We start from the raw sequence: 16917 nt of genomic DNA on the forward strand, positions 1-16917 counted from the left end.
GCAGTGCTTTGCCCTAATTATTATTGCAAATATAAGGATTAGGTTAAATTATAGTTCAGCAAAATGCAAACAGACTTCTAATGATAAAGCTGTTATTTAGCATCTGGTCAAAGGCATTTTTCCATCACCACTCCAGTAGCACTTTATAGTTCATCAACACTGACTACAAAGTGGCACATGTCAGTGGTCTGTAGCATCGAGCGTTACTACTTATGAGAGTTTACAATTAGTAGAATGATTACCAAAATTAGTTTGCAGAATACACTACAGCATTCCTTAATTCTTCTTGAATATTGATTGAATGTTGTAGCACTCTGAAACTGCCAGCGTAGATATTGTGGATCTGTAGCTTGTCTGAGGAAATCATTTCGATCCATGCTCTTGATGGTTCTTATGAGTTGTGGATCAATGCGGTAAGTTTGGTTTCGGGCAAAGGTCCACTTAGCGTGGTGGCATGTCACGTAGATGCTGTCGAAGAAATGTGAGTTAAGGCAGGTGATAATGCGGTCTGTGTTGCTGTCATCTAGGTCACCAGTATATCCTCTCCTGATGTATTCAGGCAGTGAGCTGGCATTGTAGTCGTTTAAGTTGCCCAACTCATAGTAGGGCCTGTTTGTGGCAGGAAGAAGCCTATTTCTGTTCCGGAACAGTCGAAAGCCAAAGTCACCATTATAGGGCCTGCAGAGCGCAATCATTTGGTTGTTGTTGACTTGCACACATTGTGTAGCAAACCAGTACAAGAGGTTGAGTCCATGTCTAGGATAAGGCTGGCCATACCTAGAGGACTGGAGCTCGGATAGAGTGTTCAGGCACTGAATTCTCTCCATAGTTTATCCCTAAGGAGGAGAATAAAACAAGACATACAACACTTCTTTTAGTCAGTGACCACTGAATATATGATAAACAACAGCACCCACAACATTCATAACGTCATTAAAGCACCATTTTATAACCAGCCAATATTCAATAGAACTCGACAGAGAAAACACAAGTTCCATCCCGCATTGTCAGATGGTTAAATTTGTCATTTTATTTAGAACTAGAGAAGATCAAGTTCATTTCAAGCAGGAGGAAGACAAAGTTTCCGAAAGCCTAGTTCCTGTTTACAGTGAAATGAAGTAAGTATTTAGACAATTTCATTTTTGTGCATTCGTGCGCTTCAGTTTTACACACATAAAGGCCCTTATGGAACTGTCTTTTGATGTGGAAACAAGTAGTGAATAATCAGCATCAGTGCATGAAATCCAGCACCAGCCTACCAGCACCTCATTTACATATCGTTTACATGAAGTATGTCTAAATTTATGCAGGTGTTCTGGTAGGGATACAATAATACAACAACATTTAGAGGCTCTTGATAACTGTGATCAACTATGTACTCTGGTCAAACAAATCAAAATAAAACTCTGGCAATAGTTTAGCTTGTCCTGTTATATGTTGTGCATATGATCCCAAGAACACCCACAGTGAAGTATGGCGGTGGGAGTATCATGATGTGGGGCTGTTTCTCTGTAATGGGTACTGGGACATTACCCATGGAAGGAAACACTCATGGGTCATATTAGAGGAGAATTTAACTTCATCAGCCAAGAAAGAAGAGAAGGCAAAGATCATATAGATAAAATATTACATATATACAGTCAAAATAACTTAAGGTTTTGAAAGAAGTGAAGGACGTTTGCATGGCCTAGGTATCACCTACCAATTACAAATGTCATTTTTGTTCAGTTTTTTTTTTGTTTTTTAGCAGTCATGCTTTGTTACATGCTTTGAAGCAGCAGGCAGACACTGCTAATGTTGTTGTTTAAGATGACTAATCAATTCCTCACGCTAGCTAGTTATCCTCATTTCACATAATACTACCAAGCTGGAATGGTGGAGACTAGCAAAGGTTTGATGGTGGTCTTGTATAGTAAATAAAATTGCTTTATTTGAGTTATAGACATTGTGACCCTTCAGAGCCGCTGTAAAGAAATCTGAGTCTTTAAGATTCTCTACAATGAATCATCAGAGGCTGTTCACCTTTGAAACTCCTAACATTATATAAGTGTACTTGCTATTAAGTGTCCAATGGCCAAGTAACAGAAATAGATGAAGCATGCTTGAAGGGAATAGATAATTGCATTGTTTCGAATAGTGTCAACAAGACGTATAAGGGTATTTATGTGTGTTTTGTACATACAGGATTAACAGCAGTTGCTTCACTCACAAACTTGAAAGTATGTTGACATGTATTGCAACTGCTGTTAATGTTGTTGATGTTAAAAAGTCCATCTATGCTGTTCCTGCTCTGTTTGACTGAATGGAAATGAGTGGTCTGATTAAATAAGGTTCACACAGTGCTGCAACTCTGAAATTGCTAAGAGTTTTCTACTTCGTCCTAGGATTTGGAGCCAATCTTTTTGAAATTGGTCTTGAAATAATCTGTGGCCTCCTTTGTTGAAATAGTTACTCTCAAAAAGTAATCTATTATAAGTTACTCATTACTTCTTACAGTAATGGGGCCAGTCGTGGGCTGGAGGTTAGGGAACTGGCCCTGTGACTGGAAGGTTGCCGGTTCGATCCCCAGTGCTGACAGTCTGACAGTACATGACTGAGGTGTCCTTGAGCAAGACACCTAACCCCCAATTGCTCCCCGGGCGCTGTGGATAACCCACTGCTCTGGGCAAGTGTGTTCACTGCCCACTAGTCTGGGTGTTTCACTGCACGGATGGCTTAAATGCAGAGGTCTAATTTCACAGTGTGCAAACACAGTGACAAATGGTTGTTAATTCTAAATAGTTTTTAATGGAAGTTTTTAAATGTGACACTCCTAGAGCAGTTTGTCTTTGTGTCAAAATATGATACCTCGCATCGTGAATAATGAAAATTGAAGTATCATCATGTGCTATTCTTTCTGTATTGCCCACCCCTAGCTTCAGCAGGCTAGCACCCTCTTAAATTATGCTTTAAGCTGTTTCAGTTCTCACATTTGTACAAGCAAGCACAGAAGAACCATTAACACATTGTCACCTCCCATAGATGCTCAATCAGATTGAGAAGTGGGGAATTTTGAGGCCAGGGCCACACCTTGAACTCTTTGCAATGTTCTTCAAATGATTAATTGACAATGTGTGTTCCCAGCAGAACATCGCCCAGAGCATCACACTCCCTCCATTTGCTTATCTTCTTTCCAGAGTGCTTCCTTGTTCTATCACTTCCCCAAGTAAACGGTGCACATGTACCGAGCCATCCACATGATGTTAGAGAAGATGCCACTCATCAGACCAGACAACCTTCTACCATTGCTCCAAGATTCATTTGTTATTCTCATGTGCCTGTCACAGTCGCTTATAACTGTGGACAGGTTTTGGCATGAGCACACTGACCGGTCTGCGTGCATAGGGCTGCCCACCACGCTGGGCAAGTGTGTTCACTGCCCCCTAGTGCATGTGTGTATATGGTGTTTCACTTCATGGATGGGTTAAATGCAGAGGTGAAATTTCCCCATTTGTGGGATTAAAAAGTGTCTCTTAATGCGATTACATTATTTATTACTTTCTGGAAGACATAAACTCACTACATGTTACCTCCAAGTTATTTTTGCAGTAATTTATTCAGAAAGAAATAGTCAATTACAGTAAACATCATTTAAAAGGGTTTTCAGCACTCACGCATTTTAACAAGACACTCACTTGTGCTGATTAAAATGAGGAAAGGCATATTCTAGTTAAAAAATGAAAAACTAATCAGTAGGAACTGGTCAAAAATAGCCATCTTGGGGAAAAAACGATTTTAAAAAATGAAATGTAAAGATTACAGATCTGTTCCTAAATGAAAATCAAGTCTGATCTGTTTAGGTGATGCTGGTGGCCTCTGTAGATAAATAATGATCAAAAAAGTGTTTTGCCCATCATGGTATTGACATAACAATCAGTAATTGAGGTCAGTATGTAAATAATCAGATAAACATAGCATGGAATTGCTTTATACCCTGTGTTTAAAATAAACGTGTCAGTAAAACACAAATAAAACATAGTTTGATTTTCATGTGAAATGAGGTACAAAAATAAATTAGAAAGCAAAATAGCTGATAATCTAAAAAAGCTTTGGCTAACAACAGGATTGATTTTCTAACATGAAACAATTTAAACAATGAATGTTTTATGATTCAGTTCCTTTTGCTGAACAGCTTTACAATAACAACTAAAATCAGAAACCTTGACTGGACTCAATGTGCTGAAAAGTGCTTGGACCCCGAACTGACACTAAAAGCAATATTTTTATCACGACTATTCTTATTTATTCAATTGTATTTATAAGATTTAATTATTTTGCTTTAGACATAAATCCATACATAAAAAGCAACTTCAATATTTCTTTTTCAGTCTAAACAGATTTCAAATATTTCAGTATAAGCCTTTAGACCAAAATGCCTTTAAGATTATGTAAAGCATAGATTTACTCAGATGTTTGCCAACTGCCCAACTTGTTCTAGTTTTAAATCAGCTTGGAAATCAAGATTCCCATTACAAATCAAAATAGTAAGGAATCATAAAACAATATAAATTACATAATCATATCATTTAAAAATGCATGCGCAGTTAGAGTAATTCAAAGCTTACTCCAAATCCCGTTAAGAAGCTGTAACTTATACTGTACCTTCTAAAAGAGCCGAGCGATTGTTTGACTTGGGTGATACCGACTATTCCGTGTGTGCTGCTTTGAGGAAATACAAGTTGGAGTGGGGTAAAGTCTGAGAAACAGAAACCTAAAGACAAATGAGATATAGAGCTCTTGATAAGGTTGGGTGTTTTCTGTCATTCGGGATTAAATCTAAGACATAATGGATGGTCAGTACAAGTAATAAACAAGTGTTTATATACATCAACAACTTTCTGATGACTGCAGATGTTTAGAGCAGACTGCTTCCCCAAAGAGCTCACTAGCTAGGAAACCCAAACTGATCAAACCTAAGCTTGAGGTAGGAGTGGCTAATCTGACAACACTAAACCACACTCTGAGTGGTCTTCTGTTTACAGACACACTATTAGAGACTACCATTATTACCACTATTATATCTTCAGTTTTACTCTGCTTTGCATCATGCCTAATATCTGTGGCAAAATCACTGTAATGCACAGCCTCTGTTGTTTTGGTGGATAATTTTGGTTTTTTAATAACCACAGGATTTTACCAAATAGGCTATGTTAAATCAGCAGTGACAGTTGTTTATGCTCTGATGTTATTAGAAAGCTAATCTCTTGTAAACTACTAAAGCATCAGCCAAACTTTATGACAATTATCCCCCTTACTCCAAATGCAGTCAAACAGCCAAGGCATGAGAGGTTCCGGTTTGGCCATGTAGAGCGGAAGACGCATCGCGAGGAGGCTCCTGCTAATTCGACCTTTTCAGCTCATTACAGCCCTCAAAAATACCCCATTTCATAAAAACCTGACTCAGTAGCTGTTTTCTTCTAAACTACGCGACAATGACAACCAAGTCGCAACGCCAGCAGAGGAATAAAGGTCAAGAAGTTGTTCAGGAGGAGTCAATGCTAACTGAAGCTAAGCTAACCCCTCAGCCGGATCTCCCAGCTCTGCCCGCGAAATGTTAAATGAAGACTTTTAATTCAGGACCCATAATTCAGGCTGTGCATGTGGAGGTAGTTGGTTGTTAGTCATGGAGCTAGCTGGGCTAACCTTACTCTGTATAATACGCTGTTAACGGCCTTTATATTTAGCAGAAAGAGCATCCTGATGTCACTCCGGCCACTCAGACTCTTATACATTAGCTGACCCAAAGCCTCAGTCAACAGGGAGGTCAGGTCCAGCAACCGAGACAACCCCTCCCACCCCCTCCTCCTTCTCCTGTTCCTCCTCCTCCTCCTCCTCCTCCATGCCTAGCACAGGTCGATTATTACCATCAGTCTATAAAGTGTATATACCTGTGGTCCAGCTGGGCGACCGTCTGCCATGACACCAGTAAACCGAATTGCCGCGCTGTGTGACGGTGGATCCAACTGATGACGCGAAACGTTCACGACACGCCTTTCGCTCTTGGCCACGCCTCTTTCCCCGCCCCTACACAGAGGGTAAAACCGGAGCAAAGAAAAGAGAAGCAAATAAAGAAGAAAAAAAATGATGAACGAAAAATGTGAAACGCAAAGAAAAGCAGTGTGACGCGCAAACAAAAGAAAGAAACGCAAAAGAGGGAAAGTATTGCAGAAACAAAATAGGAACGTAAAATGCAAAATGCTAATCTTATATTTGCGATATATTTTTTTTCTCGTCACCATTAAAGACCCTAATTTGACTCCATAGAAAATCAGCTTTTTCTCTGATTTCAGCACCAGTATCATTCAGAAGAGAGCAGGCTTCAAACAGGTGAAATCCCAGCTGTATGAAAGAGGCTTGGAGTGCAGTACCCAGCACGTTTGTGGGTGCTGCTCGACAACAAGAGGCACTTTTTCAAAAACCCCCAAGAAGCTCAGGTGTTCCTAGACCGAGTGGAGAGCCTGGCATGAGCGGCGTCCTGAACTGGACTGCTTTAGACGAGTGCCAAACTGAACGCTTGCTCAGAGTTGAGACATTTTAATCACCACCTCTCAGGTAGTAATTTCACAATGTTGATAAGGATTCTGCTCACTATTTGAGTAACTGGAACTGTTTGTACCTGATTGTTATTTTGTGCTCAAACACTGAAAGTACTGGGTCATTGGGTTTATATGAGACCAGACTAGCTAAATACGCGAGCTATGTTGTTGCTCTGCTTAACGTTTGCGGGTTAGTATTTTGAGGCGAAGTGCTCCGACCTCAGTATTCGCATGGAGCCTTCTGTCGATTTGTTTTGGATTTTTTTGGTTTAATGTTGGTTAACTGGGAACCGCGAAATATGGATAACCCGCTTTGGGGAAGGGGGCTTAGGGAGTTTGGGTTATACCGGTTGCACTTTAGCTGGGAGTTCCACAAGCACGTTCGGTGTGTTTTTTTTATAATTTTTATACTTTTTTTTTTTTCCAACAATTATTTTATGGGCTGAGAATACCTCACAAAGCTACCTTCTGTTATTTCATTTCCTCTGTTAAATGTAATGGCTAACGCATTTAATTGCGGGGGAATTTCTCATGGACTTCCTATTAATTTCATATCATGGAATGTAAGGGGTCTGAATGGTCCGATAAAAAGGTCTAAAATTATTTCACATCTAAGACAATTAAAAACAGACATTGCTTTTTTACAAGAAACACACCTACGCCCTAAAGATCAAACCAAACTCCAGGGCTCCTGGATTGGTCAGTCCTTTTTCTGAAACTTCAGCAGTAGGGCTAGGGGTGTGTCCATTCTAATTAATAAGAAAATAGACTTCAAACACTCAAAGGTAATTTCTGACCCCAGAGGCAGATATGTTGTTGTCTCTGGTGTCCTATTTCAAACTCCTGTTCTTTTGGTTAATGTATATGCACCTAATTGGGATGACACCACTTTTGCAAACAAATTGCTATCTTCCCTACCGGATATGGACAACCACTCTTTGATATTGGGAGGAGACCTTAATTGTGCTATCGACCCTAATTTGGACCGTTCAGACCCCAAATCCTTGTTGCCTTCAATGATGTCTAAGATATTCTCTTCATTTATGGACAGAAATGGTATAGTTGACCCCTGGAGACACTATAACCCCAATGGGAAAAAGTTCTCTTTTTTTTCTACAGTTCATCAAACCTTCTCACGTATAGATTACTTTTTCATTGATCAAAAACTTATCGAAGCGGTTGATTCTACGGATTACCTGGCGAGCGTAATTTCTGACCACACCCCTCTATCTCTGAAAATTAAATTCCACCACTTTCAAAAAAACAAGTTAAACTGGAGACTCGATCCGCTCTTACTGTCTGATAATGCATTTAAAGATCTTATATCTTCCTCTATAGATACTTTTTGGAGAAACAACAAAACAGAAGACACCTCATTTTCATTGCTGTGGGAATCTTTGAAAGCAAATCTTCGAGGCCAAATTATTTCATATTCAGCTTATGTTTACAAATGTCGCCATATAGAACTTGAAAATTTAACAAATTCCATTATAGATATAGATAATCAGATCCTCTCTAATCCCGATCCTCACCAACGGAATTGCAGTCCAAATTTGATTTATTATCTACAACCCAAGCAGAGAAAAGATTGTTACAGTCTAAGGGTGTTTATTATGAATACGGAGAGAAGGCCAGTCGGTTACTAGCCCATCAAGTGAAACAGAAAGAGGCCTCTAGATGGATTGATAAAATAAAAAACAAAACTGGGGATATTACAACAGAACCTACAGAAATTAATAGCACATTTGTCTCATACTACTCCACCCTTAATAAATCAGAGTTCCCTACAGACTCTTCCTCCATGGATACATTTCTTGACAGCATTGAAATCCCCAAATTAGGCCCTAATGTAGCTGATGAGTTGGATGCTCCCCTTACAATAGAGGAAATTGTTAAGACCATTTATAGCATGCAAAGCCACAAGGCCCCTGGCCCAGATGGGTATCCTACAGAGTTTTTAAAAAAGTTTAGTAACCAATTGGCACCTATACTTTTAGAAGTGTACCAGGAGGCGATTGATAACAAATGTCTTCCCCCCACACTTACTCGAGCTTCCATAATTGTACTCCCAAAGGAAGGAAAAGATCCATCAGAATGCTCATCATACAGGCCAATATCACTTTTAAACACAGATTTTAAAATACTCTCTAAAACTCTAGCAAACAGATTAAATCCAATTATGCCAGATATCATCGCAGAAGAACAGGTTTTATAACAGGCCATCATTTATTTTCTAACATAAGGAAGTTGTTAAGCATTGTTTATACTGCTCCACAATCCAATGTTCCAGAAGTTATAATTTCATTAGATGCTGAAAAGGCATTTGACCGGATTGAATGGGAGTATCTGTTTGCTGTTCTTGGAAGGTTTGGCTTTGGGCATAGACTAATTGATTGGATCCGGCTCTTGTATGCTTCCCCACAAGCAAGTGTACATACTAATAATAATAGATCAGGATATTTCTCTTTAACTAGAGGAACACGCCAAGGCTGTTCGTTATCCCCCCTATTGTTTGCAATTGGACTAGAACCTCTCTCCATAGCATTGAAAACATCCCCCGCTTTTCACGGCATTATCAGACAAGATCGGGAATATCGCCTCTCTCTGTACGTAGATGACCTTTTACTGTTTGTCACTGACCCTTTAATCTCTGTTCCCAAAATAATTCATATTCTTGAAGAGTTCGGTAAATTCTCAGGCTACAAACTAAACTATCAGAAAAGTGAATGCTTTCCAATCACCCATCATGACCCTTCTCATAAACTGTCAACTCTTCCTTTCCGCATTTCAAATTCAAATTTTAAGTATTTAGGAATCCACATTACTCGCAAATTTTCTCACTTACATGACATTAATCTAGAAACATTATTTCAGAAAACTAAACTGTGTTTCCAAAAATGGAAAATCTGCCTCTCACCCTTATGGGCAGAGTAAACGTGGTCAAGATGACACTATTGCCCAAATTTCTATTTGTTTTCCAATGTACCCCTCTATTCATACCCAAAAGCTTTTTTCGATCTTTAAACCAACTAATTTCATCTTTTCTATGGGACGGCAAACCCCCCAGAATAGGTATCAGAACGCTTCAGAAACCTCACTCCCAGGGTGGCTTAGCTCTTCCCAACTTTCTTTTCTATTATTGGGCAGCTAACATCCAGAAACTCATATTTTGGCTTCAGACTCCTAGAGCCGATTGGTGTTTGTTAGAAGCGTCATCGTGCAATCAGTCTTCAGTTCCTGCCTTAATCCACTCCTCTCTTCCTATAGCGCTTGCCAGGAAATCCACAAATCCTATTGTTTATTCAACTCTGCGAATATGGTCCCAATTTCGTTCACACATTAAAGATTTTCACGCCTCCCTGCACGCTCCTATTAGGAACAACCACCTTTTTACACCTTCGACCATGGACTCCTCCTTTGCTTTTTGGGAAAAGCAAGGGATAACCAAATTTAAAGACCTATTTGATGAGAACACAAAAATTTTTCTTAACTTTCCTGACCTCCGTGAGAAATTTGAGATCCCCCAAAGAAATCTGTTCAGATATTTTCAGATCAGGGATTTTGTGCGTACCCATTGTCCATCATTCCCAACACTACCTATAACCGACCCGCACAACATCCTATTTGAATTAACACACGATCAGAAAGGCCAAATCTCACACTTTTACAACTTTATTCTAACTCATGAAGATGACAGCTCTGCTCAGAAACAAAGACTTGAGTGGGAGGCAGAACTAGAGACCAAGTTTATTGATGACTGGTGGAGGGAGGCTTTACGTCGAGTTCACACATCGGCATCTTGCACACGTTTTAAACTTATTCAATTCAAAGTCATATATGGAGTTCATTATTGTAAAGCTAGGCTCACAAAGATTTATCCCCACATAGATCAGACCTGTAACTTGTGTGGGGGCATACCCGCTAATCTAACTCATATGTTCTGGGCATGCCACAAACTCCAATCCTATTGGATCTCCATTTTTAAAACATTGTCCAAAATCATGGATCTCAACATAACTCCATCTCCTTCCATCACCATTTTTGGGACTCCGGATTCCAGTTTGCAACTAACCTCTAAACAATCTCAGATTATGGCTTTTGCTTCTCTTATAGCCAGGCGTAGAATATTACTACAATGGAAATCCAACAAGCCCCCTTCTTTTAGTTCCTGGCTCACAGACATGATGATGTTTCTGAAGTTGGAAAAAATTAAATTTACCCTGCGTGGATCAACAAACAAATTTTATCTTTATTGGAAAACTTTTATTGAATATTTTGAATCGCTGTCAGACCTCCCCACATATTGATTATTAGCCATAACAGAATGATATATACTAAGGCCTATAAGGTAGCTTCCAAATAACAGAAATGTTAATATCATATTATTTACCATCTGTTACACATGTTGGATCCCCTTTTTTTTTTTTTTTTCTTGCCCCATATATACACAGGAAAATGCAAGTTTAAATGCTTATTGTGACTGTATACTCTATCCTTTCTTAAGATGTCTCTTCCAGCTAGTGCAAAGGGTATGGGAAGGGTGGGGGGGATGTTTGTTTGTTCGTGTACTGTATACTGTATATCGTGAAAAAAACAATAAATAAAAGTTAAAAAAAAAAAACAGCCAAAGCATGTTTATTAGTATGCTTCTTGAGTTTTGCATGAAAAGTTATGAGGATAATGTAACTAACAAGTAAAGGAAGCTTAGACTCCACTAGTAATTATTGTGCAAACTCACTCATCATCTAAGCTGCTTATTCTCGCAGGGGATACTATCCCAGCATACATTAGGCATAAGGCCTGGGACAGGTCTCCAGTCCAGGCAGACACCCATACTTACACTTAGGAGCAAGTTAGTGGCCTGATTGCTGGAGGAAACCAACACAGACAGAACATGAAAACTCCACAGAGCAAAGTCACTGGTTGTCGCTGGTACAGGCGCTGAAGTTGCTGCAGCTTTGTAAAGTAGCAACAAAGATAACAGAGCATTTTGATATGAAACATATGAGTGTCATGTTGTATTCAAGTGCCTTTAAAGGAGACTTTATGAAGATATTCAACAAAACAAAAAAAAAATCAAATATTCAAAAAGATGTCCTTAGACCCCAGAGGGTTACAAGGATAATCAGGAGGCTCAATGAACATATGCGCTGTCTCCAGCACTTCTTTGGTTTACAAGATAGCTAGAAAGCTAGGAAGGTTTCTTAGAATCTGTAGTGATATTTCTCTGCCCTGACAGTAGACAGAGAAACCAAAAAAGCTTTGATCTGTGGTCAAAGTCACAAGTAATTTGTGTCATTTTGCTATGACAGTATGACATGGTTCAAAGAGAAAGTCTGTCCAGATAAGGAACACCTTCCCCCTCCCCTTCTCATGAGGTATTTTGAAGGTGGGTGGAACCAGTGAAGAACTTCATCTGCTTTTGGGGTGAACTTTTAGAGTTGGGCTATTTGAAATGTTTTTTCTAGCTTATCTTTGTGGCTTTTACCATACCAGCTAGCACAAAGGAGCACAGTTCGAAGGCCTAAAATGCAGCCTAAATATAAAAAGCACACAGCCTTTAGCTCTTGCTGTGCTCCTCTAAGCATATGTACATAGTACATATTTACATAGTACATACACACAACCCAGTCTAGGTCAGGCAATAACAAAATAAAGGTATATATATATATATATATATATAGGTGTTTATTAAAACAGCAACATGGTACAAAATGAGTGTGACAGATGAAAATACCAGTCAGAATTATCTGGTTTAGAAAATGTATTAATTTGTACACACAAAACACTGGAAAGCAGACCAACACAACAAACAAAACCCAACACTAGCTCCAGGACAACTTCAGTTACCCTATCCATAAACGAAAGACAGAACAAAGACAGAGTGCTAACCCTCCCTGACTAGGCATCCATAAAGACAACCCCATTCCTAAATAAAAAGACAGCCACTCCCTACAACTGGTACAAACGGACTATTCACAATATATTACAATATATACAACGCTATTGGTTCATAGGGGACAGGCTAAAGTGAAGTCCAGTACAGGCAGGGTCAACAACAAGCTAAACAGGGCACATTTGTTACGTTTTAAAAAAACTTGCATGACTAGCGAAACAGAGGGTAAGGTGAGGAAGTCTCCTCCTGACTGTGTTGCTGGGGTGGGAGGAGACAAAGACATAGCGCGGAGGATCGGAAGAGATGAAGTCTCAGGATGGAATCTGGAATAAGCACACTCAAAATACGCAAGACCTCCCAAAAAAAAAAAAAAAACACAGGACAAAACAACAGTTAGTTAAATAATTTACATTCTGTGTTAATAGGTTAAGGTCTGCAATTAACAAACGCATACCAAAAAAATGTAAAATATGATTTTTGGTTCCACAAAAACTGAAATCAATCACTCAAATTCAAATCTACTTACAAGCACAAATTTGCTTTTGATAAAAAGTTTTGACAGAATGTTTGACATGATCAATGATCCAGTGGATCCATTCATATGTACTATCACTTAAGAATGTTTGACAGAAGTTATGTGTCAGAAACTCAAGCTCAATTACAGTATGCTTTCGCTATCAAAACCAGTGGCAAAACCAGTGACACATAAGCATTAAAGGATTGTACAGATTGTTTCCCAGAATCCTCGGCTACTGGCTGAATCGTGTAGCTGCTGGTTTGTCCTCTTAGTATTCTGGACGTCCTTTTTCTGTGCGGAAGACGATGACTCCATGTCAATCCAGCAGGCTTGGTTTCTGGTTGCGCTATTATCTGTTGTACTAATGGGTTGAGTGTAGGATCTGTCCACTGGGTGCCTCCTGTAACCCATCTCATCCAGAAACCCCTCCAAGGTCAGCCGGCTGATGATCATAAGCAGGCCCTTGCTGATGCGGTACGTGCTGTCAATGTCAAAGTTTGACTCGTCTCTGTGTGTTGTGATGTAAACTTTATCAAACCACACATCGTCACGACTAACAATGATACGGTCCGTATTGCTGCCTTGTTGATGGGTTTTGACCTCAGTAACATAATGAGGCAGCTGATGTGCTCCTGGAGAGTGCAGATTGCCCACCTCATAGTAATTGAAATCCACATCAGGCAGGAGTTGGACACCATCTCTGTCAGGTCTGTTCCAAAAATGGTGGAAACCGTAATGTCCTTCCTCCGGATTGCAACTTGAAATCATCTCATAGTTTTCATCAAAACTGACACACTCGGTGGCGAACCAGTAGAGCAGTTTGAGTCCGTGTCTGGGCCAAGGCTGACCAAACCCAGATGACCTCAGATGGGTCATTTCATTCAGTGTGTCCAAACTGGGCATTCTCAGCTCTGATGTGAAGGTGTTGTTCCAGATGGATCTAAACGTTCAAAGAATTGCAAATATTGATTAGCAACCAGAGCATACTATTAATAAACTAGAAACGAATGTAAAAGTAAATGTTTTATTGATTTTCTAAGTGACAATAAGTTAATACATTTTCTGCAGAGAGGTTGATAGTGGTAAAAATGGATGAATAACTTGGGATTTTATCTTCTACAGTATGCAATAAAATTATAGGATTCAGAGAATCTGGAGAAATCTAAGGTACAAGGTCAAGAATCAGTACTGGATGTTGTGGTCTTCAGACCCTCAGGCAGCACTGCTTTAAAAATAGACACAATTCTGTAGTGGAAATCATTGCATGGGCTACTGAAAATCACTGTCTGTGAAAACTCACAGTCCACAAATGCAAGTTAAAACTCATGCAAAGATGAAATCACATATAAACAAGATCCAGAAACGCTGCCACTTTATCTGAGCCCAAGTTGGTTTAACATGGACTGAGGTGAAGTGGAAAAGTGTCCTGTAGTCCAACAAATTAAACTGCAAAAAATCCCATTTCACTTTCAAAACTACATCAATTGGTCTCCTCAGCTCCTCAGCTCCGAGTGCTGTTAAATGACAGAATCAATGCAACTTTTTTGAAATGTGTCAACATGAGCATATATTTTTCAAAAATCAATTTCAACAATTGATTTTACAAATGTAGTCTTTGTACTATTTTCAGTTACATATAGGTTTTAAATGATTTGCTAATTATTTTTATGTACATTTTTCACAGCATCCCAACTTTTTTGGAATAAGGGTTGTACATCTTGGATATGGGCCCTTTAAACTCCCTGTGCTGAACATTATTTTGGTTCAAAGACATATTTTCATTCATCTGTCACCAAAGACGGTGCCTACATAAACAGGAAGTGAACTAATCAGAAGTCATGCAAAGGCCAACAGATATCTCAGGATTGCAGAAACAAAATTTAGTAATACATGCATTTTACAATATGTCTATGATCCAGTGGATCGATTCATATGTACTATCACTTAAGAGGGAGAAGTAATCACTTACTGGAGGCTGAGGGGCTTCTTCCACAATATGAAGTCAGTTCTTCCTTTTGTAGCTCTTTCTGACGACTGCAGTTTGCCAGAACAGGCTGCTCTCACAGAGAGAGCTCACTAGCCAGGAAACAGAAACTGATCGAGTCTGAGCCTGAGGTAGGAGTGGCTAATCTCACAACACTAAGGGACAATGAGTTTCCCTGTTCCGTGAAGTGCTATTAGACTACTACCATTACAGTGGAAACATGTATTCAGACAATGTTATTTAATTAACTTCCAGTGCACCAATGTACACATCTGGGGCCAAATCCATAAAACGTGGCAGTAAGAGTGTTACACCTCACAAAATGTGTGGCATAGTAAATAAGAGCTATTCATAAAGTGTCTGTGGCGGTGATTAGCGCTCCAGTGTCTTAGAAATGCTGAGATATTTTGATGTGGATCTTATACAAGATGCAATAAAAATCCACATGTAAATTGCACCATACATATTAAAGACTAACACCAAGTGGTTTTGGCTAACTGCCAAAATAGATATGATAAAATAAATAAAAACAAAGAAAACTGAAATGCTCAGAAAAAAGAGCTGCTGGGTTTATTCAAAGAAATAAGAGTGGCTACAATGAACCATTTTACATCAACCAGCTCGCAATGACTTTACATCTTGATGATTGAATTATGCAAACATTTAGAAAAATCAGAGGAATTCCCCTTTACGACACACATTGATAGACTGAGACATTGATTATTGCCTTAATCTTAGCGTTAAAAAAGACATCAACCCTTTTTATTTCAATATCAATCACTTTTTAAGTGATTTAAGGTTCTTAATTTGTCAATTACTTCAAACATTGATGTATCCACAGACTAACAGCATACTTCAACTAGTGCTAATAAACCAAACAGGTGAATATATTTTTTTTAAGTCCAAAAAAGTTGACAATATGCATCAGAACATGACTATGCATGCATATACACATATAGCCATGCAAAGAAAATCACACTGATTAAGACAAAACTTAATGTTCTGCAGTAGCTTCCTTCTGGTTCTTCTGACATTAACAGCGTCTTCAGACACTGAGGAATAAAGCGCAGATACTCAGTCTCTTAATCTTTACGTGTCTTGGGTTAAAGTTACGCTGATCTTGATGCTCAGTTGCATAGATCCTCTCAACTACAGAATCATTAAGGCAGACGATGATCTGTATTTTTTGAAGGATTATAGTTTTCCTTCACATAATTTGGTAAATCGCTTGTGGTTCATTCAGATTTCCCACCTCGTAGTATGGCAGGTCACGATTCGGCAGGAGCCCGTCCTCATCATCCTCGATTCTGTTGTGGAACCTGTGGAAGCCAAAGTCTCCCTCTTCAGGCTTGCACTGGATGGTCATTCTTCCATTATCAATTTCAACACATTCACATGCAAACCAGTACAGAAGTTTGTGTCCTTGTCTGGGGCAGGGCTGGCCAGACCTGGATTTTCTCAGCTGGGGCAGTTCATTCAGAGTTCGAACCATGCTTAACGCTGTTAAGAAAGAAATGCACAAGCATAGCTTCTATTTCCCTGCCATGGATGCTTCATTAGTAATGAATGAGAATGGAAGAATGTGCTTTGAAATCTTTTCAGGGAGAGTACCTACAGCCGCTCACAAAACCAGCCTTCTATTATTAGCCTGACTAATGCATGAAAAATGCATTTATTATGTTTGCTCCTTTTGTAAATAAGAAAAGGAAATGACTGATGATCATGAATGAATGTATATTATGGACTGAAATGAGGACACACCTCCTAATTATAGAGTTTCAGCTTCACCTACTGCTACCAGGTCTCCGTAGACAAACATTGGCAGTAGAATGAATCCTTAAGACCTCAGTGACTTTAAACATGGCACTGTCATAGGATGCCGCTTTGCCACAAGTCAGTTCCTGAAATTTCTGCCATGCTAGAGCTGCCCCGGTCAACTGTAAGT

General features: G+C 39.2%; 1 protein-coding gene across 1 annotated transcript; it reads right to left on the reverse strand.

Annotated features, from left to right (window-relative positions):
- Positions 1 to 12242: 12242 nt before the first annotated feature.
- Positions 12243 to 15059, reverse strand: LOC108434307. The gene is made up of 2 exons (XM_017709333.2): positions 14958 to 15059; positions 12243 to 13928 (listed from the first exon to the last, which is right to left on the reverse strand). The coding sequence occupies exon 2, from the start codon at positions 13889 to 13891 to the stop codon at positions 13184 to 13186; it is 708 nt and encodes a 235-aa protein (XP_017564822.1). The 5' UTR covers positions 13892 to 13928; positions 14958 to 15059; the 3' UTR covers positions 12243 to 13183.
- Positions 15060 to 16917: the final 1858 nt, after the last annotated feature.

The sequence above is a fragment of the Pygocentrus nattereri genome, chromosome 22 (assembly GCF_015220715.1).
Source record: "Pygocentrus nattereri isolate fPygNat1 chromosome 22, fPygNat1.pri, whole genome shotgun sequence".
NCBI lineage: Eukaryota > Metazoa > Chordata > Actinopteri > Characiformes > Serrasalmidae > Pygocentrus > Pygocentrus nattereri.